Source organism: Hyla sarda, chromosome 8 (assembly GCF_029499605.1).
Source record: "Hyla sarda isolate aHylSar1 chromosome 8, aHylSar1.hap1, whole genome shotgun sequence".
In the NCBI taxonomy this organism is placed as follows: domain Eukaryota; kingdom Metazoa; phylum Chordata; class Amphibia; order Anura; family Hylidae; genus Hyla; species Hyla sarda.
The window spans coordinates 163,684,917-163,712,295 of record NC_079196.1 but is presented as its reverse complement, the minus strand read 5'-3'; the positions used below and the strand labels follow the sequence as shown (position 1 = coordinate 163,712,295).

At 46.1% G+C, this 27,379-nt stretch overlaps 1 protein-coding gene across 11 annotated transcripts in view; it reads left to right on the top strand.

The window, feature by feature from the left end:
- The window catches only part of LOC130284734 (lipopolysaccharide-induced tumor necrosis factor-alpha factor homolog), a 114,702-nt gene that overhangs the window by 72,377 nt on the left and 14,946 nt on the right, over window positions 1-27,379 (top strand). For 3 of the 11 annotated variants that reach the window (XR_008847128.1, XM_056535423.1, XM_056535413.1), the window contains exons 3-6: window positions 10,671-10,856; window positions 12,292-12,404; window positions 14,492-14,635; window positions 17,843-17,925. Coding sequence is in view for 10 of the 11 variants with exons in the window: in XM_056535423.1 (XP_056391398.1) it covers window positions 17,859-17,925 (67 nt within the window). In the remaining variant the exon portion in view is untranslated. Of the gene's footprint in view, window positions 1-10,670; window positions 10,857-12,291; window positions 12,405-12,922; window positions 13,001-14,491; window positions 14,636-17,842; window positions 17,926-27,379 lie in introns of all 11 variants that reach the window. The other 8 variants (XM_056535422.1, XM_056535421.1, XM_056535419.1 and 5 more) reach the window with 6 other exon arrangements.

Sequence of the window (27,379 nt, the reverse complement as noted above, 5' to 3'; positions counted from 1 at the left end):
CGGGGGACAGTAATACTACCCACTTTTACTGTGTCAGACACCAAGGTACATACAGATGACGAGATAGAAGGAGGGCACTGGAAAAATGCGGCATCTAACATGTTTGTTCTGCATATGCTGAAGAGATGAGTTTTGGCTGGGAAAAGTCGTCATGGAGGTCTGTGTCGGATGGAGAAGAAAAGAAAAGAAGACAACGCCAATCAGATAATATGTCTCTTATAAATGTAGTGAAGAAGAAGTGATGTCAGGGTTACCCTGTTCAGGAATCCTGAATCCCAGGATTTCATTATTGGACCTAGGCAGCACAGCGGGGAAGTGGCCGGCAGCATGTAGGGAGGGTATGGAGCCTTCCTTGCGCTTACCTGTGTCCCACTGTATCATACGATGTCACACAAAATGTAATAAATAGAGTCGCACTGCAACCAGAAATTGGCCGCAACCCAGCTATGGGGTAGTGGCCAGTTTTAGGCCTATCAAAATCCTCAGCACCAGGTCCATGATGCTATTAATCTGGCCCTGGCTGCCACCCCCCACATCTGTCATCTCAACAGACAATTTTGCTAAATAATTCAAACACAAGATGGACACAATCAGGGAAAGCTTTAACCTACAATCCACAGAACCCATCTTAACACTCACCCAGTGCTCTTCCCCCATGACTCACTTTTCCACCATTATTGAAGACAAGCTATCTAAACTACTTTCCTCATCGCACCTCACCACCCGTGCCCTTGACCCAATCCTATCCCACCTCATTCCCAACCTGACTACAGTATTAATCCCTGCCATAACCCATCTCTTCAATCTATCATTAAACACTGACATTTTTCACACTTCCCCATTTAAACATGCAACCATCTCATCCATACTCAAAAAAAATCTCTCGACCCATCCTCTTTGTCAAGCTACTGCCCCATCTTGCTTCTCCCCTTTTTACTCAAAACTTCTTGGACAACATGTTTACCTTGAATTGTCCCCCTACCTTGAATCCAACTCACTCTTCAACCACCTATAAGCTGTCTTCCTTCTCCACACTCTACCGAAATCACCCTCACCAACCTGGCCAATGATATGCTGACTACCAAAGCCTCACGACAATATTCTGTGCTCCTCCTTGACCTCTCGTCTGCCTTTGACACAGTTGACCACTCTCTCCTGCTACAAAATCTCTCATCCCCAGGTGTCACAAAATCCTCTTCTGGATCTCCTCATCCATACCAAGCACACATTCAGTATCTCCCACCCACAAGCTACCTCCTCACCTCACCCTCACTTTTGGAGTCCCCCAAGGCTTTGTCCTGGGGCTCCTTCTCTTTTCTATCAATACCCTTTGGCCTGGGACAGATTATAGAAATCTACCTCTCTGGCCCTGATATCACCTCCCTCTTATCCCAAATCCCAGATTGTCTGTCAACTATGTCTTCCTTCTTCTCCTTATGCTTTCTCAAACTCAACATGAAGAAAATTATTATTTCCCCCCCATCCTGCTCCCCCCCATATTGATCTATCAATTACAGTCAATGGCTCCCCTTTCTCCCCAGTCCCACAGATCCCACGAGTCGGTTACCTTAGGTGCGCTGTCTTTGAAACTGTCAAGGTGACCAAAATGATTCTGACTGCCGATCAATATATATACTAATTCTGGGATATTTATATGTCATTTCTAATGCTGAAGGAAAAAGATATTTGTTGAACTATGCACCACTTTCCTGAGTTTGCAAACTGCTAGTGACTGAATAACCTTGGATCAATGCCAGACGGCCCAAGATGGAAGTCAAAACATCTGAGGAAGATGCAGATTGTATAAGAAGGGCAAAGAACTGGAATTTTCCGGTATTAGAGTGGGAGGGCTGCATAAATGAACTTTGGCCAAGAAAGAAATTAATGGACACTAGATATGCTAATATATACAGACACAATATATTTAAACAACCAATCAGAATGTAATATGCTAATTGTGATGTCATAATTCACCCTCCTTCTTTGTACAATGTCAAAAACCAAATTTACTTCCTGTAATACACAGAACTCCTTAGGGGCAGCTCCTTTGAGTATGCTGAGAAAGGAGATATTATACCAACATCCTGTGTCTGGTGTGAATCTCTTGTGCCGGCCCTCAGCGATAAGAAGCAGCGGTCACTCATATATTAATGCCTCACCTCAGTCAATCCTTAACAAAACCACACATCAAGACCCTTACCACCTCCTGTCACCTTCACCTCAAAAACATCTAAAAATGTGCTTATTCCTAAACTATGACGCAATGCCTACACTACTTGTACATGCCCTTATAATCTCTCACTTGGACTATTGCAACATCCTTCTCTGTGGCCTTATTATTAATTATTATCATTGAACACTCTTTCTCGCCTCCAATCCATCCTCATTCCTCAACTCTGCTGCTTGATTAATCCACCTCTCACCATGCTTCTCTACCTCTCCCCTGTGCCAATCTCTTCACTGATTACCCATTGCCCAACTAATTTATTTTAAATTGTTTACCACGGCATACAAGGCCATCCACAACCTGTCCTCCCCATACATCTCTGACCTGATCTCCCTATACCGCTCCTCATGTTATCTTTGTTCCTTTCTCCTGAGCATCCCCCATACACTTGAACTCACTACTCACGACATATCCAGCTCTCACCCACCTGAAGACCCGTCTCTTTAAAGAAGCCTATGACCTTCAATTATCCAGCTGCCACTGCACTGGCTATACTGGCAATGAATGGCTACTTTCCCACTTGCTCACTGATGACCAGCTGCCCCCCTCGCCTACTATTTCTTTTCCCTCTCCTCGTAGCTTGTAAGGGCCCCCCCCCTCTATATTTTTCTACAATTTAATCTGTGTCACTTTCATTGTTCATGTGTTTGTACTATGTATTTTAATCTTTATCAAATGTAAAGTGCCCTGGAACCAAGAAAGCTATATAAATAAATAATAATAATTTTGCCCTGCGTTTTTTTCATTACATGCCAGAAAAACATCAATGGGGGAGATTTATGAAAACTTGCTTATAGCAACTAATCTTATACTTTTTTAACCCCTTAACGACAAAGGATGTATATTTACATCCTGCGCCGGCAACTGCCATATGCCGCGGGGTCACGCGGTGACCCCACGTCATATTGCGGCGGTCCTGACAGCCATCAACGGCCGGGACCTGCGCATAATATTAACCCTTCAGATGCGGCGATCACTGCGTCTGAAGCGAAAGTGAAACTATCCCGGCTGCTCAGTAGGGCTGTTCGGGACCACCACGGTGAAATCGCGGCGTCCCGAACAGCTTACAAGACACCGGGAGGGACCCTACCTGCCTCCTCGGTGTCCGATTGGCAAATGACTGCTCCGTGCCTGAGATCCGGGCAGGAGCAGTCAAGCGCTGATAACACTGATCACAGGAATGTTAATACACGCCAGTGATCTGTGTAAAAGATCAGTGAATGTAATGTTATAGGCCCCTATGGGAGCTATAACATTGCAAAAAAAGTAAAAAAAAAAAGTGTTAATAAAAATCATTTAACCCCTTCCCCAATAAAAGCTTGAATCACCCCCCTTTTCCCATTAAAAAAATAAAACAGTGTAAATAAAAATAAACATATGTGGTATCGCCGCGTGTGTAAATGTCCAAACTATAAAAATATATTCAAACAGCAAAATGTAAAAAGAATGGAGCTTTCACTGGGTCTTTTAACCAACGAGGAACTTCTTTATTTCAACCAAACCAGGTTAGCGTTCTCGTGGAAGTGCGGGCGGGCGGACAGGAACAAGGGGGGTGGGGGAGTGGGACGGGCAACGGTCCGTATCACACACATTAAAATATATAGTTAATGAAACCATATTTACCGTACACGTAAAAAAATTCCAAAATCCAAAAAGCGTATTTTTGGTAACTTTTTATACCATTAAAAAATAAATAAAAAGTGATCAAAAAGTCGGATCAAAACAAAAACAGTACCAATATGGTACCAAATGGTACCAAAAATACTGCCCTGTACGTGGAAAAATAGAAAAAAGATATAGGGGTCAGAAGAGGACATTTTTAAACGTATAAATTTTCCTGCATGTAGTTATGATTTTTTCCAGAAGTACGACAAAATTAAACCTATATAAGTAGGGTACCATTTTAACCGTATGGACCTACAGAATAATGATAAGGTGTCATTTTTTTTACCGAAATATGCCCTGCGTAGAAACAGAAGCCTCCAAAAGTTACAAAATGGCGTTTTTTCTTCGATTTTGTTGCACAATGATTTTTCGCCATGGATTTTTGCGTAAAATGACTAATGTCACTGCAAAGTAGAATTGGTGATGCAAAAAATAAGTCATAATATGGATTTTTAGGTGGAAAATTGAAAGGGTTATGATTTTTAAAAGGTAAGGAGGAAAAAACGAAAATGCAAAAACTGAAAAAGAGTGCATCCTTAAAGGGGTTTTCCGGTGCTTACACATCTTATCCCCTATCCAAAGCATAGGGGATAAGATGCCTGATCTCGGGAGTCCCGCAGCTGGGGATGCCCGTGATCATGCACGCGGCACCCAGTTTGTAATCAGTCCCCAGAGCGTGTTCGCTCTGGGTCTGATTACGGGCGACTACAGGGCTGGCGGCGTGTGACGTCACGCCTCCACCCCCGTGTGACATCACGCTCCGCCCCTCAATGCAAGCCTACGGGAGGGGGCGTGATAGCTATCACGCCCCCTCCCGTAGGCTTGCATTGAGGGGCGGAGCGTGACGTCACACGGGGGCGGAGGCATGACGTCACACGCCGCCGGCCCTGTACAAACGGGGTGCCACGTTCATGATCACGGGCGTCCCCAGCTGCGGGACTCCCGCGATCAGGCATCTTATCCCCTATCCTTTGGATAGGGGATAAGACGTGTAAGCACCGGAGAACCCCTTTAAGGGGTTAAAAGGCCTCTAAAAATAAAAGAAGCAATATGATTCAAGTTTTTCTCTGCACAGGTTTTCATAAATCTCCCCCAATATCTATCCACACAAGGTATTTCTCACGTTTTTTTCCCACCCATAGAAGTCTATGGAAGGAATAATGCCACAATATGAAAAAAAAAACACTATACCTGATCATGCTGTGATTTTGAAAAGCTGCTGCTGAGCCTAAGAGGTAAAAACACACGCACTAAAAGCCATGGGGGAGATTTATCAAAACCTGTGCAGAGGAAAACTTGCCCAGTTGCCCATAGCAACCAATCAGCTTGCTTCTTTCATTTTCATGAAGGCCTGTGAAAAATGAAAGAATCGATCTGATTGGTTGCTATGAGCAACTGGACAACTTTTCCTCTGCACAGGTTTTGATAAATCTCCGCCATCATGTGTGTATGGTGTATCATGTATATCATAATATGTTTCCCTCCTAGATAAAATCTGGTTGTAGTGTTTTACCTCAAGAACGGCATGCAGCAGTTGTGAAACTTTTGGAGCGTTTTTTTTTTCACAATAAGGGTACGTTCACACCAGCGGATCCCCAGCTCGGATTACGCTGCGGATCTGCCGCTGAAGGACTGCTGTATGCTAATTTTTCAGGTGCCTGCTCGGAGCAGCAATATGCCGCTACAAGCAGACACACTGAAGACTCACACACATCACGGCCGCTCCCCCCTGCTCTATGAGCTAGGCGAGTATACTGCACATGCGCACAGCAACTTGCATATCGCAGTGTGTCTGCTCGTAGCAGCGGATTGCCGCTCCAAGCAGGCACCTGTAAAGGCAGCATACAGCGGTCCTTCAGCCGCAGATCTGCAGCGCACTGGGGATCCACTCGTGTGAACATACCCGAACACTGGAAAAGATTTATCAAAACCTGTGCAGATGAAAAGTTGGCCAGATTAGATTGTTTTTTCAATTTTCAGAGGCTTTTTAGAAATTAATTAAATAATCTGATTGGTTGGCCAACTAGTCCACTTTTTCTCTTACAAGTTTTGATAACTCTCCCCCACTGTGTGTGTTTTCAGCCTAAAACTGCAGCATGCTTTATGCTTTGGTTATGCAGTGTTTCCAAAATACATGCTTTTTTTGGGCTCAAATTTTTCTTATTAGATGTCATGTGATTCTTTGAGTCGGGGATCATGTGAGTCAGGGATTTCTCAGAAGTAATGTGAAAAAACAACAAATGCAACCAACCCACAGCTGAAAATGCCAGGACACAGCCTTAATGGTCTATTCACACGTACAGTATTCTGTGCAGATTTGATGTGCAGGATTTTCTGCTGCAGATTTCAATGTAAACTGAATGATTGAACACAGCTTGAAATATTGCACATCAAATCTGCACATCAAATTTGGGCAGAATACTGTAAGTGTGAATAAACCCAAAGGGGTATTCTGCCCTTAGACATCTTATGCCCTATCCAATGGGTAGAGGATAAGATATCTGATCGCGTGGTCCCAGCAGTGGTCCTCGAGCTGGTGCCGCAGAGTTCTGAACATGATAGAGGATAAGATAGGGGATAAGATGTCTAAGGGCGGAATACCACTTTAAGCGGGAGGGGTAAGTGATAAGGTATAACTTTAGAGCTTTTATGAAAAATGACTATAATTCGGCACTGTGCACAATAGTAATAGCTAGTGTTGGGCGCGAATATTCGCATTTCTAATTTTTATCGCGAATATCGCAAATTCGCAAATATATTCACATGTGAATATTTGCATATTCCTTCTTTTCACTTGTGGGCCAATTAGAATGATGCGAATACACTTGTCAGAGGTTATCAACAACATCCCTAGCAAACAATAGTAAAGTTGCCCATCCCCTCACTGTTTTCTTCCTCGAATATGTGAATATGCGAATATTGGCATATGCGAATATAACGAATGCATGAAATTCGCAAATATAAGACCAATATTCATCTATATATTCATGAAATATCGCAAATTTGAATATGGGCAATGACGCTCGCTCATCACTAGTAATAGTTTTCAGTGCGCTCATTTCCCCCCGGCATATATAACTATGCATTAGGAGAAGAAGCTTCCCACTTGGCTATATAGCACCTGTCTCTAGTGCGAGACCCAGTATATTAACCCCTTAAGGACCCAGCCATTTTACACCTTAGGACCCGGCCATTTTTTGAACATCTGACCACTGTCACTTTAAACATTAATAACTCTGGGATGCTTTTACTTATCAATCTGATTCCAAGATTGTTTTTTCGTGACATATTCTACTTTAACATAGTGGTAAAATTTTGTGGTAACTTGCATCCTTTCTTGGTGAAAAATCCCAAAATTTGATGAAAAATTTGAAAATTTAGCATTTTTCTAACTTTGAAGCTCTCTGCTTGTAAGGAAAATGGATATTCCAAATATTTATTTTATTTTATTCACATATACAATATGTCTACTTTATGTTTGCATCATAAAATTGACGTGTTTTTACTTTTGGAAGACACCAGAGGGCTTCAAAGTTCAGCAGCAATTTTCCAATTTTTCACAAAATTTTCAAACTCACTATTTTTCAGGGACCAGTTCAGGTTTGAAGTGGATTTGAAGGGTCTTCATATTAGAAATACCCCACAAATGACCCCATTATAAAAACCGCACCCCCCAAAGTATTAAAAATGACATTCAGTCAGCGTTTTAACCCTTTAGGTGTTTCACAGGAATAGAAGCAAAGTGAAGGAGAAAATTCACAATCTTCATTTTTTACACTCGCATGTTCTTGTAGACCCAATTTTTGAATTTTTACAAGGGGTAAAAGGAGAAAATTTATACTTATGTTTGTAGCCCAATTTCTCTCGAGTAAGCACATACCTCATATGTCCATGAAAAGTGTTCAGCGGGCGCAGTAGAGGGCTCAGAAGCGAAGGAGCCACAAGGGGATTTTGGAGAGTACGTTTTTCAGAAATGGTTTTTGGGGGGCATGTTGCATTTAGGAAGCCCCTATGGTGCCAGAACAGCAAAAAAAAAAACACATGCCATACCATTTTGGAAACTAGACCCCATGAGGAACGTAACAAGGAATTAAGTGAGCCTTAATACCCCACAGGTGTTTCACGACTTTTGCATATGTAAAAAATAAATAAAAAATTTTCACTAAAATGTGTGTTTCCCCCCAAATTTCACATTTTTGCAAGGGTTAATAGCAGAAAATACCCCCCAAAATTTGTAACCCCATCTCTTCTGAGTATGGAGGTACCCCATAAGTTGGCATGAAGTGCATTACGGGCAAACTACAATGCTCAGAAGAGAAGGAGTCATATTTGGCTTTTTGAGAGCAAATTTTGCTCGGGGGCATGTCGCATTTAGGAAGCCCCTATGGTGCCAGAACAACAAAATAACCCCCCATGGCATACCATTTTGGAAACTAGACCCCTTGAGGAACGTAACAAGGGGTACAGTGAGCATTTACCCCCCACTGGTGTCTGTCAGATCTTTGGAACAGTGGGCTGTACAAAATATTTTATTTGCACAGCCCACTGTTCCAAAGATCTGTCAGACACCAGTGGGGGGGGGGGTAAATTCTCACTGCACCCCTCATTACATTCCGTGAGGGGTGTAGTTTCCGAAATGGGGTCAAATGTGTTTTTTTTTTTCTTTTTTGCGTTTGTCAAAACCGCTGTAACAATCAGCCACCCCTGTGCAAATCACCTCAAATGTACATGGCGCACTCTCCCTTCTGGGCCTTGTTGTGCGCCCCCAGAGCAGTTTGCGCCCACATATGGGGTATTTCCGTAGTCAGGAGAAACTGCATTACAAATTTTGGGGGGCTTTTTTCCCCTTTACCTCTTGTCAAAATGAAAAGTATAGGGCAACACCAGCATGTTAGTGTAAAAAAATTCTTTTTTTACACCAACATGCTGGTGTAGACCCCAACTTCCCCTTTTCATAAGGGGTGAAAGGAGAAAAAGCCCCCCAAAATTTGTTAGGCAATTTCTGCCGAGTACGGCGATACCCCATATGTGACCCTAAACTGTATCCTTGAAATACGACAGGGCTCCGAAGTGAGAGCGCCATGTGCATTTGAGGCCTGAATTAGGGATTTGCATAGGGGTGGACATAGGGGTATTCTACGCCAGCGATTCCCAAACAGGGTGCCTCCAGCTGTTGCAAAACTCCCAGCATGCTTGTACAGTCAACGGCTGTCCGGCAATACTGGGAGTTGTTGTTTTGCAACAGCTGGAGGCTCCATTTTGGAAACAGTGGTGTACCAGACATTTTCATTTTTATTGGGGAGGGGAGGGGGGCTGTGTAGGGGTATGTGTATATGTAGTGTTTTTTACTTTTTATTTTATTTTGTGTTAGTGTAGTGTAGTGTTTTTAGGGTACAGTCACGCGGGCAGGGGATTACAGCGAGTTTCCCGCTACGAGTTTGAGCTGCCGCGCAAAATTTGCTGCATCGCAAACTTGCAGCCTGATACTCACTGTAAGCCCCCTGCCCATGTGAATGTACCCTGTACATTCACAGGGGGGGGGCCTCCAGCTGGTGCAAAACTACAACTCCCAGCATGCACAGTCTATCAGTGCATGCTGGCAGTTATAGTTTTGCAACAGCTGGAGGCACACGGGTTGGGAAACACTGAGTTAGGAAACAGACAATGTTTCCCAACCAGTGTGCCTCCAGTTGTTGCAAAACCCCAACTCCCAGCATGCCCAGGCAGCCGAAGGGCATATTGGGAGTAGTGGTTACGCAACAGCTGGAGGAGAACAGTTTGGGGACCACTGTGTAGTGGTGTCCAAGCTGCAGCCCTCCAGATGTTGCAGAACTACAACTCCCAGTATGCCAAAACTGTCCAGGCATGCTGGGAGTTGTAGTTCTGCAACATCTGAAGGGCCAGATGTTACAGAACTACAACTCCCAGCATGCCTGGACAGTAAGGACATGCTGAGGATGTGTAGTTTTGCAACATCTGGAAGGGCACAGTGGTCTCCAAACTGTGGACCTCCAGATGTTGCAAAACTGCAACTCCCAGCATGCCCAGACGCCAAGGGCTGTCTGGGCATGCTGGGAGTTGTAGTTTACAGGGTCCCATTACAGCAATGCATGTCGCTTTACGGCGACGTGCATTGCTGTAAAGGGCCCGACCGCGGCTGAAGATCTACTCACCTGTCGCTGCCGCCGCCATCTTCCTCGCCGGGATCCGGGTCTTCAGGGACGAGGTAAGTACCGGGGCCGGTCCCCAGCACTCCCCCGTCCCCCGCCGCGTCCTCCGGTCTTCCTCCCGTCCTCTCCGGACTTCAAGGGGCCGGGCAGGACGGGAGGAAGTAACCGCCCCCCTCCCCTGCGATTGGTCGGTTAAGTAACCGACAGATCGCAGGGTATAGGAGGAGGTGGCCGGCTTGCCACCTCGCTCCTATACGTTAGCATGGTCCTGGCTGTCTGTGACAGCCGGGATCATGCGAAATTACCGGGCGGTCGGGTCCCAGAGACCCGATCAGCCCGGTATCGCCGCAGATCGCAAGGGCGATTTCCCTTGCGATTTGCGGCGATCGCCGACATGGGGGGCCTACATGGCCCCCCTCGGCGTTTGCCCTGGATGCCTGCTGAAGCATTTCAGCAGGCATCCGCTTCCGATCTCTGCCCGGGGCGCGGCAGAGACCGGAGAAACACCAGGACGTACTAGTACGTCCTGGGTCCTTAAAGCCCAGGGTGCCAGGACGTTCTAGTACGTCCTGGGTCCTTAAGGGGTTAATAAGCTCCATTTCTTAAAGGTATGTTCACATGGCAGAATTTCCATACCAAATAGCGCAGAAGAATTTCACATAGAAATTCCACAGCAGCAGAGTTCTATTGATTTGAATTGTATTCTGCTGCATTATGCAATCACAAGGCAAGAATTCCAGCTAGGAGACATGTAAGCATTCTCAGAAGTTTATTGCAGTAAAAACAGACATCAGGTAAGATCAACAGAAGTTATGTGATGTGTTTCAGGTATTGAGTTTCCTTTTTTGGGGAAAAACTGCTTACCATGTCCAGGTGAACTCCAGGAAAAAGAGTGCAATTTAACCCTTACAAAAACACCAGTATCATAATCGGGTCAACATTAGTGATGTCGATGTCAATAAGATTCCATGCATGTGTCAACTTGCCCAACCTCAATGCCGCCAACAAATTTGTTCCATTGTCACAAACCACCTTGCCGATCTCCAGTTGGTGCAGAGTCAGCCACTGGCCCACCTGTGCGTTCAGGGCCGACAGGAGCACTGGTGCAGTGTGACTCTCCGCTTTGAGGCAAGTCAACCCCAAGATGGCGTGACACTGCCGTATCCGGGATGTAAAATAGCAGCTGGGGGGTGCCGGTCATGTGGAGAAAGATGCAGCAGTGGAAGAGGACTCGGCCGAGGATGTTATGGAAGAGGATGGAGTAGGAGGAGTAGAGGAGGTGGCAGCAGGCCTGCCTGCAAGTCGTGGCGGTGTCACCAACTCCTCTGCAGAGCCACGCATTCCATGCTTGGCAGCCGTCACCAGGTTTACCCAATGCGCAGTGTAGGTGATATACCTGCCCTGACCATGCTTTGCAGACCAGGTATCAGTGGTCAGATGGACCCTTGCCCCTACACTGTGTGCCAGACATGCCATAATTTCCTTTTGCACAATGGAGTAAAGGTTGGGGATTGCCTTTTGTGCAAACAAAATTTCGGCCGGATACCTTCCACCGTGGTGTCCCAATGGCTAAAAATTTTTCAAAGGCCTCAGACTCCACCAGCTTGTATGGTAAAAGGTGGCTGGCTAGCAGTTCCGACAAGCCAGCTGTCAGACGTTGGGCTAGGGGGTGAATTTGAGACATTGTCTTTTTGCGCTCAAACATCTCCTTGACAGACACCTGACTGTGGGCAGATGAGCAGGAACTGCTCAAGGTGAGAGACGGAGAGGCGGATGGTTGAGAGGGGGCAAAGAGGGCAGCAGTGGTTAACCTGGCTGAAGATGCTGGACCAGGAGGAGGATGGCGGCTTTGACTTTGTGTGCTGCTTGTACTGATGTGTTGATCCCATAGGCGTTTGTGATGTGACATCAAGTGCCTTCGCAAAGCAGTTGTGCCTAGGTGGGTGTTGGACTTCCCACGACTCAGTTTCTTCTGGCACAGGTTGCAAATGGCTTCGCTGTTGTCAGAGGCAGACACACAAAAAAAATGCCACACTGCTGAGCTCTGCGATGACAGCATTCTGGTGGTGGCAACAGCATGCATTGATTGGCGTCCCGTCTCGCTGACCCCGGGTGCTGATGCATGCTTTCTGACTGTGCCACTAGCTCCTTGCGACGACCTCCCCCTGCTTCCAACTCGTCTCCTCTCTGTCTCCCCATCTGAACTTTCCCCCTCTTCTTCTCTTCTAGCGGGCACCCACGTGGCATCCACGGACACATCGTCATCATCAACACCTTCAAAAAACTGGCAACTGTGACGTGAACTGACAGTGACGACTGATTTTATTTAACAGCCAAAAAAGGTTTTTTTTTTTATTTGCACAACTGTCACACCTAATGTGATGTCACACCCAATGAGCAAAAAAGCTTGCCAGTGGAGTTCCCCTTTTTTGCAGTGGTCCCCAACTAGGGTGCCTCCAGCTGTTGCAAAACACACGGACTGATATATTTCAGCCCTTTGAATACTGTAGTAGTTAGCTGCTTGAAGGAACTTAAGTTTTATACTGGAGTACCCCTTTAACCAGTGGTTCCCTCCCAATCAGGGTGCCTCCAGCTGTTGCAACTTGCAAGACACACGGACTTATATCTTTCAGCCCTTTGAATACTGTAGTAGTTAGTTGCTTGAAGGAACTTAAGTTTGATTCTGGAGTACCTCTTTTAACCAGCGATTCCCTCCCAACCAGGACTGATATTTTTCAGCCCTAAAAAGGGCTTTTTTGAGTGCTGTCCTTAAAGCAGATGTTACACTAGTGCTTTAGAAGTAAACTGGACCCTGAATACACCACCTAGCAGCAACCTAGCTATCGCTTTCCCTATACAGCAGGAGCAGCTTCTCTAACCCTCCACTTCCTAAGCCTGCAGCATGCTGAATGAGGGTAAAATGGCGTCCGTGCAAGAGGTAGGAGGGTCTGGAAGGGAGGGATTGCTGCTGATTGGCTGTAATGTGTCTGCTGACTCTGACTCACAGGGTCAAAGTTTACTGCAATGTTAAAGTATAGGGGGCAGATTGAACTTCATATATGTTCGCCCGGTGATGCGAACGCGAACATGCTAAATTTGCTGGGAACTGTTAGCCGGCGAACAATTAGCGACATCTCTAGTCAAGATTAAAGGGGTTGTCTGCTGCCCTGCCTTTCGGAGCTCCGCTCGCAGCGTCCGGAAGTTCATTACTCCGAACACTGTGTGCGGGCTTCCGTGTTCACGCCCGCCCCCTCGTGACGTCAGTGGTCACGCCCCCTTCCCATTGACTTTCATTGAGGGGGCAGGCATGAACACGGAAGCCCGCACACAGCGTTTGGAGTAATGAACTTCCGGACGCTGCGAGCTCCGAAAGGCAGGGCAGCGGACAACCCCTTTAAAACACAAATCATTAACCAAATCAAAACAGTGCAAAAATGAAAGAAATGCAGGAAATCTCATTACAGTGTAATCACATTTAGAAAAAAACCAACTATATAATAACATTAGTGTATCAAAATAATTACAAAATGTGGATAAGCGATAACACTGTAATTAAGTGTGAACCAGTAGCATGTATGGATGCAACAAGAAACATTTTGTAAAGTACAGACACAAAAAAAGAAACATTAATGAAATATATCTGCAGTGGTTAGCGATGTTCATTATTGTATTTGAGATAAACTGGTTATAGAAAATATATTAGAGATGAGCGAAGTTACAGTAATTTGATTCGTCCTGAACTTCTCAGCTCGGCAGTTTCTGACTTTAGCCTGCATAAATGAGTTCAGCTTTCAGGTGCTCCGGTGGGCTGGAAAAGGTTTATACAGTACTAGGAGAGAGTCTCCAGCCCACCGGAGCACCTGAAAGCTGAACTTATTTATGCAGGATAAAGTCAGCAACCGCCGGGCCCAGAAGTTCGTGAGGAATCGAATTACTGTAACTTCGCTCATCTCTAACATGTATATTGAAGGAGCAATATACAAAACTAGGAAAAGAGTGCAAAAAGACACATATTCATTAGAAAATCACGACTCTACCTATTATACACTAGAAATTTTATGGCACTGTTCACATGGCGTAATTTCTGCCCCAGATGTTTCTGGCGCAGAAATTCCTGATTCCGGCATCAGCAAAAACATTGAACATGTTCAATGTTTTTGCGGATACTGCAAGGGAATGCATTGCCGTCTATGAGACGACACGTTTACGAGCGGTCCTAGTAGCCACCGCTTAGTCAGATGTGCAGAATGTCTGCACCTGTTGTGTGAACATTCCACACGTTTTACGCCCATGTGAACAGAGCCTAATGCAGACAGGGAGATTGTAAAATCACATTGTACCAATGTGGGGGGCGGGGTGTATATATATATGTATATCGTAGGTATGTTTTTCTAATCCTGGATAACCCCGTATGTGCCCTCTGTTCCAGTAATGATCCATTCCTGGTTTTGTGTTCGAAAACTGCTTTAAGAAAACTGAATACACCCTTAAAACCCTAGATGCTTTCATTCACCTGTGTAAAGCCTTGCAAGTCAGAAGGGTGCCATTTGAGGAACTGAATGTACATGGAAAGGTTTGGTTGTTAATTTCTACATTCTCTAGAATTTATTTATTTTTTAACCTTCACAAATATTAATAACTTTCAGTTGCATGTTTGTTTATAATACTAAAAGTTTTTTTATTACATTTTGTGGGAAAGAAAGATTAGATGAAGTCTTTATAGCCCATCCTAGTAGAAACCTCATGTAATACTTTTGTAGCATAAATGTAAGTTTATGTATTTATTTGCATTCCTGTCTTGCTTTGCATATGGCCAAGCTGTATGTGCAGATCCTGTATTGTGGCACACAGAAACTCAATTGGTCTATATTATAAAAAAAAATGCAATCTGCTCTTTAACCCCTTAAGGACGCAGGACGTAAATGTACGTCCTGGTGAGGTGGTACTTAACGCACCAGGACGTACATTTACATCCTGTGCATAACCGCGGGCATCGGAGCGATGCCCGTGTCATGCGCGGCTGATCCCGGCTGCTGATCGCAGCCAGGGACCTGCCGGCAATGGCCGACGCCCGCGATCTCGCGGGCGTCCGCCGTTAACCCCTCAGGTGCCGGGATCAATACAGATCCCGGCATCTGCAGCAGTGCGCGATTTGAATGAATGATCGGATCGCCCGCAGCGCTGCTGCGGGGATCCGATCATTCATAACGCCGCACGGAGGTCCCCTCTCCTTCCTCCGTCCGGCTCCCGGCGTCTCCTGCTCTGGTCTGTGATCGAGCAGACCAGAGCAGAAGATAGCCGACAATACTGATCTGTTCTATGTCCTATACATAGAACAGATCAGTATTAGCAATCATGGTATTGCTATGAATAGTCCCCTATGGGGACTATTCATAGCAATAAAAAAAAATGTAGAAAAATGTAAAAGTAAAAGTAAAAAAAAAGTGAAAAATCCCCTCCCCCAATAAAAAAGTTAAACGTCCGTTTTTTCCTATTTTACCCCCAAAAAGCGTAAATTTTTTTTTATAGACATATTTGGTATCGCCGCGTGCGTAAATGTCCGAACTATTAAAATAAAATGTTAATGATCCCGTACGGTGAACGGCGTGAACGAAAAAAAAAAAGTCCAAAATTCCTACTTTTTTTTAATACATTTTATTAAAAAAAATTATAAAAAATGAATTAAAAGTTTTTTATATGCAAATGTGGTATCAAAAAAAAGTACAGATCATGGCGCAAAAAATGAGCCCCCATACCGCCGCTTATACGGAAAAATAAAAAAGTTAGAGGTCATCAAAATAACGGGATTATAAACGTACTAATTTGGTTAAAAAGTTTGATTTTTTTTTTAAGTGCAACAATAATATAAAAGTATGTAATAATGGGTATCATTTTAATCGTATTGACCCTCAGAATAAAGAACACACGTCATTTTTACCATAAATTGTACGGCGTGAAAACGAAACCTTCCAAAATTAGCAAAATTGCGTTTTTCGTTTTAATTTCCCCACAAAAATAGTGTTTTTTGGTTGCGCCATACATTTTATGATATAATGAGTGATGTCATTACAAAGGACAACTGGTCGCGCAAAAAACAAGCCCTCATACTAGTCTGTGGATGAAAATATAAAAGAGTTATGATTTTTAGAAGGCGAGGAGGAAAAAATGAAAACGTAAAAATTTAATTGTCTGAGTCCTTAAGGCCAAAATGGGCTGAGTCCTTAAGGGGTTAACTTTGGTTGTTATTGACTATTGATTAGCATTGTAAGCATACAATGTAAGGGTATACTATTTTTCTGTTAAAACACACAAAAAATTCCATTGTTAAGGGGATACTTTGCCCCCAAACATGTTGGGGGAGATTTATCAAAGCTGTCTATGTCCAGCATCAATATAGACCAAACTACAGAGGGTTAGGCTAGTCTATTGGGCACCTAATTTATCAAAAGGCGCACGGCTCTTGATAAATTCTGTGCACAGACTTCAGGATCTATGGTTTAGACTGTGTTTGTTTAAAGGGGTTGTGCGCTGCCCTGCCTTTCAGAGCTCCGCACGCAGCGTCCGGAAGTTCATTACTCCGAACACTGTGTGCGGGCCTCCGTGTTTGACGCCCGCCATTAACGAAAGCCTATGGGAAGGGTGCGCGACCGCGACGCGATGAGGGGGCTGGGCGTGATGTCACGCCCGGTGGCCGCGAACACTGAATCCCGCACACAGCGTTCGGAGTAATAAACTTCATGAAGCTGCGTGCGGAGCTCCGAAAGGCAGGGCAGCGCACAACTCATTTAAACCTGTTCCAGCATGGTCTGACATTCCGGCGTACTTTCAGCCGATGCAATTTGTCGCTATTGATTCAGCACCGATGCATTTTTCCGTCTGAAATAAACTAGAATGCATCATGTTCTAAAAATCCTCTAGCGCAAAAGTCGCACATATTTAAACTGCGACTTTCTGTGCAACAAATTTAGATGGCGAAAAACTAGTCGGAAATCCTTTGATAAATATCCCCCGTTATCTTCTATCCAAAGGATAGGGGATAAGATGTCTGATTGTTGGGGTCCGGCCGCTGGGACCCCCGCAATAGATGGGCCGGTGCCCCAGCATTCTGAGCACAATAGCTCAGAGCTTCCGTGTTCTTGAGGTCACGCCACATCCCCCCCTAATTCATGTCTTAAGAAGGGGGTGTGACAGCTGAGGGTGGAGTAACCCTTTAAAGGGGTTCTCCACTGCCCTGCCTTCCGGAGCTCCGCTCGCAGCGTCTGGAAGTTTTATTACTCTGAACGCTGTGTGTTGGCTTCCGTGTTCGAGGCCACCCCCTAGTGATGCTGTCACACCTCCTTCCCATAGACTTTCGTTGAGGGGGCGGGCGTGACGTCACGGGGTGGCGGCCTCAAACACGGAAGCCCGCACACAGCGTTCAGAGAAATGAACTTCCGGACGGTGCCAGCGGAGCTCCGGAAGGCAGGGCAGTGGAGAACCCCTTTAATGCATGACTTTTTAAAGCGAGACACTGTGGCCACATTTGTGGTATTTTCATTAGCCTTTTTCGTGGTTGCTTAGATGTTAAAAAAATGTTATACAATCTAATATGGCTATTTTACCAGTTATGATATGTGGCCATTCAAATATTTTGTAGGTTCAGAGACCTAGATTGTCTCTAGCATATTTAACTTTTGTCTTTTATGATAATGGAGTTGATTTAAATCACATATGGCAGGAGCCACTTATACATGCTTACTATTTTTAAAGTGAACCTGAGGTATTTTTTTTTTTTGTTTAGTTGATAATGTTAAAAAATGTTTGACAAGAAGATCCCAAGCACAGCTAATATGGATGATGAACCTCCAGCCTACCAGCCTCCAGGTATTAGTTATTACTATTTGAATATGATGTATAGATAGGTTGGGTTAGTAGCTGTCTCCTAGAACATTTTGGTTTCCATATATGTAAGTTGTATATACAGAAAATACAAAAAAATTTTTTTTGCCTGTAACTACCCATTTATTACAGCTTTTTTTTTACTAGTACAGGTCAAAAATGAAGAGAATTATTTGATAGGATATTGTAACTGCTCCAGTTAATTTGCATTAGAAGGAAAATTCCAGTCCTAAAAATGCCACAGTCTGTTTTTGCAGTGGTCATGACTTAATCATGTGAGATTTAATGTGCATTTTGTCGCAATGCCCTCAATTTTTTGCAAATCTACACCAGCCCAGACCTGTCTGTGGACAGTATTTGTAAAAAGTTGCACATTTTGGTGCAACATAGGTGAAACCATACACAGTGGTGTTCTGAAGGGTCACTTAAAAATAAAAAATGTCAACCAGCCCAGTATTTATCATATGCCATGAAACCATTTAAACAAGGTGTACGTATACTTTACAACCACACAAGATAAAGGTGTAGAAAAATTCACCTACACCACCCTTGATAATTTCCCCCCCAAAGTCCAAAAATCTAATAGTGACAAATGTTTGCAGTCAAGTGAACCAAGTGGTATGCATGAGGCCTGTCTCTGTATGGCTAGCATTCCACTGAGGGTTTTGTTCTGGTGTTTTATTTAGCCTTTTTCTTTTTTAATTTTTTTTTCCTTTCTGTGAGAAATGCATTTTTTTTTTTTTTTTTTTTTTTTTTTTTTGCCCTTTGGCAGTTTCCCTGTGTTTTTTATTTTTATTTTTTTATTTTTTTTAAAGGAATTTCGTACGGTACTGTGGTGGCCCAGTACCTGCCCTGCCCTGTCAGGCAGTGTCCTTCAGTGTCCCCAGGGCCCCCTGCAGTTATTTTCCCCACGTAAATAGGTTATGTATTATATTGTGTATTGTACCTTTAATTAAATGTGCCATGTGATAGTTACCCAGGAGGTACTAGTTGTTACGCCGAGCGCTCCGGGTCCCCGCTCCTCCCCGGAGCGCTCGCTTCTCTCTCGCTACCGCAGCACTCCGGGCAGCTCTACTGACCCGGTGCGCTGCGATACCGTCTCCAGCCGGGATGCGATTCGCGATGCGGGTAGCGCCCGCTCGCGATGCGCATCCCGGCTCCCGTACCTGACTCGCTCTCCGTCTGTCCTGTCCCGGCGCGCGCGGCCCCGCTCCCTAGGGCGCGCGCGCGCCGGGTCTCTGCGATTTAAAGGGCCACTGCGCCGCTGATTGGCGCAGTGGTTCCAATTAGTGTGTTCACCTGTGCACTCCCTATTTATACCTCACTTCCCCTTCACTCCCTCGCCGGATCTTGTTGCCATTGTGCCAGTGAAAGCGTTTCCTTGTGTGTTCCTAGCCTGTGTTCCAGACCTCCTGCCGTTGCCCCCGACTACGATCCTTGCTGCCTGCCCCGACCTTCTGCTACGTCCGACCTTGCTTCTGTCTACTCCCTTGTACCGCGCCTATCTTCAGCAGTCAGAGAGGTTGAGCCGTTGCTAGTGGATACGACCTGGTCACTACCGCCGCAGCAAGACCATCCCGCTTTGCGGCGGGCTCTGGTGAAAACCAGTAGTGACTTAGAACCGATCCACTAGCACGGTCCACGCCAATCCCTCTCTGGCACAGAGGATCCACTACCTGCCAGCCGGCATCGTGACAGTAGATCCGGCCATGGATCCCGCTGAAGTTCCTCTGCCAGTTGTCGCCGACCTCACCACGGTGGTCGCCCAGCAGTCACAACAGATAGCGCAACAAGGCCAACAGCTGTCTCAACTGACCGTGATGCTACAGCAGCTACTACCACAGCTTCAGCAATCATCTCCTCCGCCAGCTCCTGCACCTCCTCCGCAGCGAGTGGCCGCTTCTGGTCTACGACTATCCTTGCCGGATAAATTTGATGGGGACTCTAAATTCTGCCGTGGCTTTCTTTCCCAATGTTCCCTGCACTTGGAGATGATGTCGGACCAGTTTCCTACTGAAAGGTCTAAGGTGGCTTTCGTAGTCAGCCTTCTGTCTGGAAAAGCTCTGTCATGGGCCACACCGCTCTGGGACCGCAATGACCCCGTCACTGCCTCTATACACTCCTTCTTCTCGGAAATTCGAAGTGTCTTTGAGGAACCTGCCCGAGCCTCTTCTGCTGAGACTGCCCTGTTGAACCTGGTCCAGGGTAATTCTTCCGTTGGCGAGTACGCCGTACAATTCCGTACTCTTGCTTCAGAATTATCCTGGAATAATGAGGCCCTCTGCGCGACCTTTAAAAAAGGCCTATCCAGCAACATTAAAGATGTTCTGGCCGCACGAGAAATCCCTGCTAACCTACATGAACTCATCCATCTTGCCACTCGCATTGACATGCGTTTTTCCGAAAGGCGTCAGGAGCTCCGCCAGGATATGGACTTTGTTCGCACAAGGCGTTTTTTCTCCCCGGCTCCTCTCTCCTCTGGTCCCCTGCAATCCGTTCCTGTGCCTCCCGCCGTGGAGGCTATGCAGGTCGACCGGTCTCGCCTGACACCTCAAGAGAGGACACGACGCCGCATGGAGAATCTCTGCCTGTACTGTGCCAGTACCGAACACTTCCTGAAGGATTGTCCTATCCATCCTCCCCGCCTGGAAAGACGTACGCTGACTCCGCACAAAGGTGAGACAGTCCTTGATGTCTACTCTGCTTCTCCACGTCTTACTGTGCCTGTGCGGATATCTGCCTCTGCCTTCTCCTTCTCTACTATGGCCTTCTTGGATTCCGGATCTGCAGGAAATTTTGTTTTGGCCTCTCTCGTCAACAGGTTCAACATCCCAGTGACCAGTCTCGCCAGACCCCTCTACATCAATTGTGTAAACAATGAAAGATTGGACTGTACCATACGTTTCCGCATGGAGCCCCTTCTAATGTGCATCGGACCTCATCACGAGAAGATTGAATTTTTGGTCCTCCCCAATTGCACTTCCGAAATCCTCCTTGGACTACCCTGGCTTCAACTCCATTCCCCAACCCTGGATTGGTCCACTGGGGAGATCAAGAGTTGGGGGCCCTCTTGTTTCAAGGACTGCCTAAAACCGGTTCCCAGTACCCCTTGCCGTGACTCTGTGGTTCCCCCTGTAACCGGTCTCCCTAAGGCCTATATGGACTTTGCGGATGTTTTTTGCAAAAAACAAGCTGAGACTCTACCTCCTCACAGGCCTTATGATTGTCCTATTGACCTCCTCCCGGGCACTACTCCACCCCGGGGCAGAATCTATCCTCTGTCCGCCCCAGAGACTCTTGCTATGTCGGAGTACATCCAGGAAAATTTAAAAAAAGGCTTTATCCGTAAATCCTCCTCTCCTGCCGGAGCCGGATTTTTCTTTGTGTCCAAAAAAGATGGCTCTCTACGTCCTTGCATTGACTACCGCGGTCTTAATAAAATCACGGTAAAGAACCGCTACCCCCTACCCCTCATCTCTGAACTCTTTGATCGCCTCCAAGGTGCCCACATCTTTACCAAACTGGACTTAAGAGGTGCTTATAATCTCATCCGCATCAGAGAGGGGGATGAATGGAAAACGGCATTTAACACTAGAGATGGACACTTTGAGTATCTGGTCATGCCCTTTGGCCTGTGCAACGCCCCTGCCGTCTTCCAAGACTTTGTTAATGAAATTTTTCGTGATCTCTTATACTCCTGTGTTGTTGTATATCTGGACGATATCCTGATTTTTTCTGCCAATCTAGAAGAACACCGCCAGCATGTCCGTATGGTTCTTCAGAGACTTCGTGACAATCAACTTTATGCCAAGATAGAGAAATGTCTGTTTGAATGCCAATCTCTTCCTTTCCTAGGATACTTGGTCTCTGGCCAGGGACTACAAATGGATCCAGACAAACTCTCTGCCGTCTTAGATTGGCCACGCCCCTCCGGACTCCGTGCTATCCAACGTTTTTTGGGGTTCGCCAATTATTACAGGCAATTTATTCCACATTTTTCTACCGTTGTGGCCCCTATCGTGGCTTTAACCAAAAAAAATGCCAATCCCAAGTCTTGGCCTCCTCAAGCGGAAGACGCCTTTAAACGGCTCAAGTCTGCCTTTTCTTCGGCTCCCGTGCTCTCCAGACCTGACCCATCTAAACCCTTCCTATTGGAGGTTGATGCCTCCTCTGTAGGAGCTGGAGCGGTCCTTCTACAAAAAAATTCTTCCGGGCATGCTGTTACTTGTGGTTTTTTTTCTAGGACCTTCTCTCCGGCGGAGAGGAACTACTCCATCGGGGATCGAGAGCTTCTAGCCATTAAATTAGCACTTGAGGAATGGAGGCATCTGCTGGAGGGATCAAGATTTCCAGTTATTATTTACACCGATCACAAGAACCTCTCCTATCTCCAGTCTGCCCAACGGCTGAATCCTCGCCAGGCCAGGTGGTCTCTGTTCTTTGCCCGATTTAATTTTGAAATTCACTTTCGGCCTGCCGATAAGAACATTAGGGCCGATGCTCTCTCTCGTTCCTCGGATGCCTCGGAAGTTGAACTCTCTCCGCAACACATCATTCCTCCTGACTGCCTGATTTCCACTTCTCCAGCCTCCATCAGGCAAACTCCTCCAGGAAAGACCTTCGTCTCTCCACGCCAACGCCTCGGAATCCTCAAATGGGGTCACTCCTCCCATCTCGCAGGTCATGCAGGCATCAAGAAATCTGTGCAACTCATCTCTCGCTTCTATTGGTGGCCGACTCTGGAGACGGATGTCGTGGACTTTGTGCGAGCCTGCACTGTCTGTGCCCGGGATAAGACTCCTCGCCAGAAGCCCGCTGGTTTTCTTCATCCTCTGCCTGTCCCCGAACAGCCTTGGTCTCTGATTGGTATGGATTTTATTACAGACCTACCCCCATCCCGTGGCAACACTGTTGTTTGGGTGGTCGTTGATCGATTCTCCAAGATGGCACATTTCATCCCTCTTCCTGGTCTTCCTTCAGCGCCTCAGTTGGCTAAACAATTTTTTGTACACATTTTTCGTCTTCACGGGTTGCCCACACAGATCGTCTCGGATAGAGGCGTCCAATTCGTGTCAAAATTCTGGAGGGCTCTCTGTAAACAACTCAAGATTAAATTAAACTTTTCTTCTGCATATCATCCTCAATCCAATGGACAAGTAGAAAGAATTAACCAGGTCTTGGGTGATTATTTACGACATTTTGTTTCCTCCCGCCAGGATGATTGGGCAGATCTTCTACCATGGGCCAAATTCTCGTATAACTTTAGAGTCTCTGAATCTTCCTCCAAATCCCCATTTTTCGTGGTGTACGGCCGTCACCCTCTTCCCCCCCCTCCCTACTCCCTTGCCCTCTGGTTTGCCCGCTGTAGATGAAGTGACTCGTGATCTTTCCACCATATGGAAAGAGACCCAAGATTCTCTTTTACAGGCTTCATCTCGCATGAAAAAGTTTGCCGATAAGAAAAGAAGAGCTCCCCCCATTTTTGCTCCCGGAGACAAGGTATGGCTCTCCGCTAAATATGTCCGCTTTCGTGTCCCCAGTTACAAACTGGGTCCACGCTATCTTGGTCCTTTCAAAGTCTTGTGCCAAATTAATCCTGTCTCTTACAAACTTCTTCTTCCTCCTTCTCTCCGTATTCCTAATGCCTTTCATGTCTCTCTTCTTAAACCACTCATCATCAACCGTTTCTCTCCCAAATTAGTTTCTCCCACTCCTGTCTCCGGTTCTTCTGACGTCTTCTCAGTGAAAGAGATACTGGCCTCCAAGACGGTCAGAGGAAAAAGGTTCTTTTTGGTGGATTGGGAGGGCTGTGGACCTGAAGAGAGATCCTGGGAACCTGAGGACAACATCCTAGACAAAAGTCTGCTCCTCAGGTTCTCAGGCTCTAAGAAGAGGGGGAGACCCAAGGGGGGGGGGGTACTGTTACGCCGAGCGCTCCGGGTCCCCGCTCCTCCCCGGAGCGCTCGCTTCTCTCTCGCTACCGCAGCGCTCCGGGCAGCTCTACTGACCCGGTGCGCTGCGATACCGTCTCCAGCCGGGATGCGATTCGCGATGCGGGTAGCGCCCGCTCGCGATGCGCATCCCGGCTCCCGTACCTGACTCGCTCTCCGTCTGTCCTGTCCCGGCGCGCGCGGCCCCGCTCCCTAGGGCGCGCGCTCGCCGGGTCTCTGCGATTTAAAGGGCCACTGCGCCGCTGATTGGCGCAGTGGTTCCAATTAGTGTGTTCACCTGTGCACTCCCTATTTATACCTCACTTCCCCTTCACTCCCTCGCCGGATCTTGTTGCCATTGTGCCAGTGAAAGCGTTTCCTTGTGTGTTCCTAGCCTGTGTTCCAGACCTCCTGCCGTTGCCCCCGACTACGATCCTTGCTGCCTGCCCCGACCTTCTGCTACGTCCGACCTTGCTTCTGTCTACTCCCTTGTACCGCGCCTATCTTCAGCAGTCAGAGAGGTTGAGCCGTTGCTAGTGGATACGACCTGGTCACTACCGCCGCAGCAAGACCATCCCGCTTTGCGGCGGGCTCTGGTGGAAACCAGTAGTGACTTAGAACCGATCCACTAGCACGGTCCACGCCAATCCCTCTCTGGCACAGAGGATCCACTACCTGCCAGCCGGCATCGTGACACTAGTGTGGTGACCACGGGGTGTTGAAGTGTAGGTAGCGGGATTAACCCCGGGGGCAAGATGTTGTTAACCCCAGAGTTCATGACGCCAGGATGTGGTTGTTTTGATATAGGGCACCGCCGACAACCAGCCCAAAAACAGCATGCAATGAATGATGGTCCACAGCAAGGATTTTAAGCAACTTGAACTTTTACTTAGAATAGGTGGATAACAGTCTTTACAATTAGGCACTTTCCACAGGGGTAACCGGGGCACAGGTAACCTCTCAGGCTTGCTTGGACTTATAGTTATTGTGATAATGCAGCAGGCCACTGTGCTACTAGTTTTACTTTAGCTGGGTAGTAGTCACTTGATTTGTAGAAGTAGTTTTGACTTAAAGTTCAGAAGTGGCTTCTGGTCTTTAGGCTTTGGCCTAGCTGAGATGAACTTGGAAAGTACAGGACTTTGTGCTTTCTTCAATGCCAGGAACTAAGAGAATGAATATACAGACTACAGCCCCTTTATATACTAGGGGGCTTGACTAAAGCCCATTGGTAGCTGGTTGCCTGGGGTACCTGTGCCATTGGAACTCTGGGTAAATCATATGACTACAGGTCACATGACCAAGGAAGGTCCTATACATTTTATACAATCTGTACAACTTCATACATAATGGCATTCTCAGTAGAACACATACAATAAATGTACATAGTGAATATACAATGCATTAAACACCATATAACCTAGGGGTAACCCTGCAGGAGAGCCCTGTGGACCTTAGGAACTCTTCCTGTGGGGACTTAAGGACTGTACAGAACTATGTTCTGTACCGGGACACCACACTAGTGACTAGCTAGTCTCCCCCATAGAAGCCCTGGGTGGAGCTAGCTTCTCTCTCTCTCTTTGTGCTGAGGTCCAGTTTAGTAAAGTTGTGCCTATAGTGTGTGTCCAGAGCAGTGGAGGCCTCGAGTCAAGTGCAAGTAAGCTAAAGTCACTGTCCTGTCAGTCAAGTCTTCTGTCTACTCAGCGTGGCCTGCACTAAATTATCCTGTCTACTACAAGTCCCAGCAAACCTATAAGGTCTCTGTGTCACTGGTCACCTCCTTGGGCCCTGGCTGAACTGTATAGACTGTAACACCTGTCTACCCTCCAGAAAAGCTACTGTTTTCCGTAACTTGCCGTTGGTGTGTGCCTAGCCCAGGATCCAGCAGTATACCTTCGGGTGGTTAAGGCTTAACCACGCCCTGGCATCACGAACACAAGGAGTTAATATAATCTTCCCCTAGGGTAAAAACATCTGCCCTGCACCACACACCCTGCCGCCACCACCACAGTACCAATAATAATAAAAAATAATAATAATAGTGACGCAGAAGGGATACAGGAAACTGTAGAGAATACATTTTTAAAAACACTTTTTTTCATTGGAAAGCAGGGAACAATTATCAGGAGCTGGGCAGTAAAATAATAGCAGCTGACTATAGAAAACTAGTGAACATGTCTGATTTTTATTAATGTGTAATTTGGTCGGCATTTATCACTGTAGGTATAAGTGAAGCATTTTTCTACACCTTTTTTGTGTGCTGGTGATGTATAGGAGCACCAAATTTATTAAATGGTCACAGAGCATTTGATAAATTTTGTGCAGGTCACATTTTCTGAAATTTCTCTCTTCAAAGCGAAGTCTGGGCTGGTGTAGCTTTTAGAGACTTTTCAGTGGCTTTGCGCCTTTTCACAAAAAGGCGCAGTTCATAAAACCCTTCCCTATCATGTGGATTGCAACTCAAAATAAGCCGAAATGTGTAAACCAAAAGGCACAAATAAACCCTGCTTGCACTTTTTTTTTTTTTTTTTTTGCGCATTTTCTAGACACAAAATAAGTCTAAAGACATTGGGTTGTGGGTGGCTCACACTATAAAATACAACAGATACCAGGGGTCTCAAACTGGCGGCCCTCCAGATGTTGCAAAGCTTCAACTCTCAGCATGCCTGGACATGCTCAGACAGCCATTTGCTTGGAGTTGAAGTTTTGGAGGGCCGCCAGTTTGAGACCCCTGATGTATACCGAGGTCCCTGTGCTGCACAATACCCCTTGTGCCAAAAAACTGAGACTTTACATGACTGGATACAGCCCTCTAAGTATGCATACACTACTAAATGTACTAATAGAGTTAAAAAAATAACAATAAAAAAAAGTAGCTACTACACACCGCTAATGAGGAAGGGGACCCCCAAAATGCATTTGGCATTGCTGTATACCCCAATACTATTAGACCACCTGCATATGAACTTTAAGATATTTTTACCAACAAAAATAATTTTTTTCACTTGAAACTGCTGGAACCTTACTACTTAGGTACCACATGCGCAATCCTCTGCACGAGGACGCCACCACTCCTTACTGCTACCAACTACAGCCACTTCCATTACGGCCGGATGCACATTTGTGCTATCCTGCAGCAAGATCAGATCGCGACAAGCAGTAATCTCCGGAGCCGCAGATTAACTTTTCAGGTCGGACGCATGTCCGTGCCAGTCTGCAAGCATTAGGAAGAACGTCTCTTTGCATCGCTGTACTGTTACCCAGATCGCATATCTCCTCTGAAAGCTGCTGGGACCTCGCTCTATTTGTCGGGTGGTGTAGCTCACCAACTGTTTCATATGTTTATATATGCTTAAAGGACATCTGCAGTAGAAAACACTTATCCTAGGGGATAAGTGCTGGATCGAGAGGGGGGGGGGGGGGGTCCGACCGCTGGGGCCCCTGCGATCTCCTGCACGGGGCTGCGTAACTCTATGGGAGAGGTGAGGAGGCAGCTCTCTCATAGAACTGTA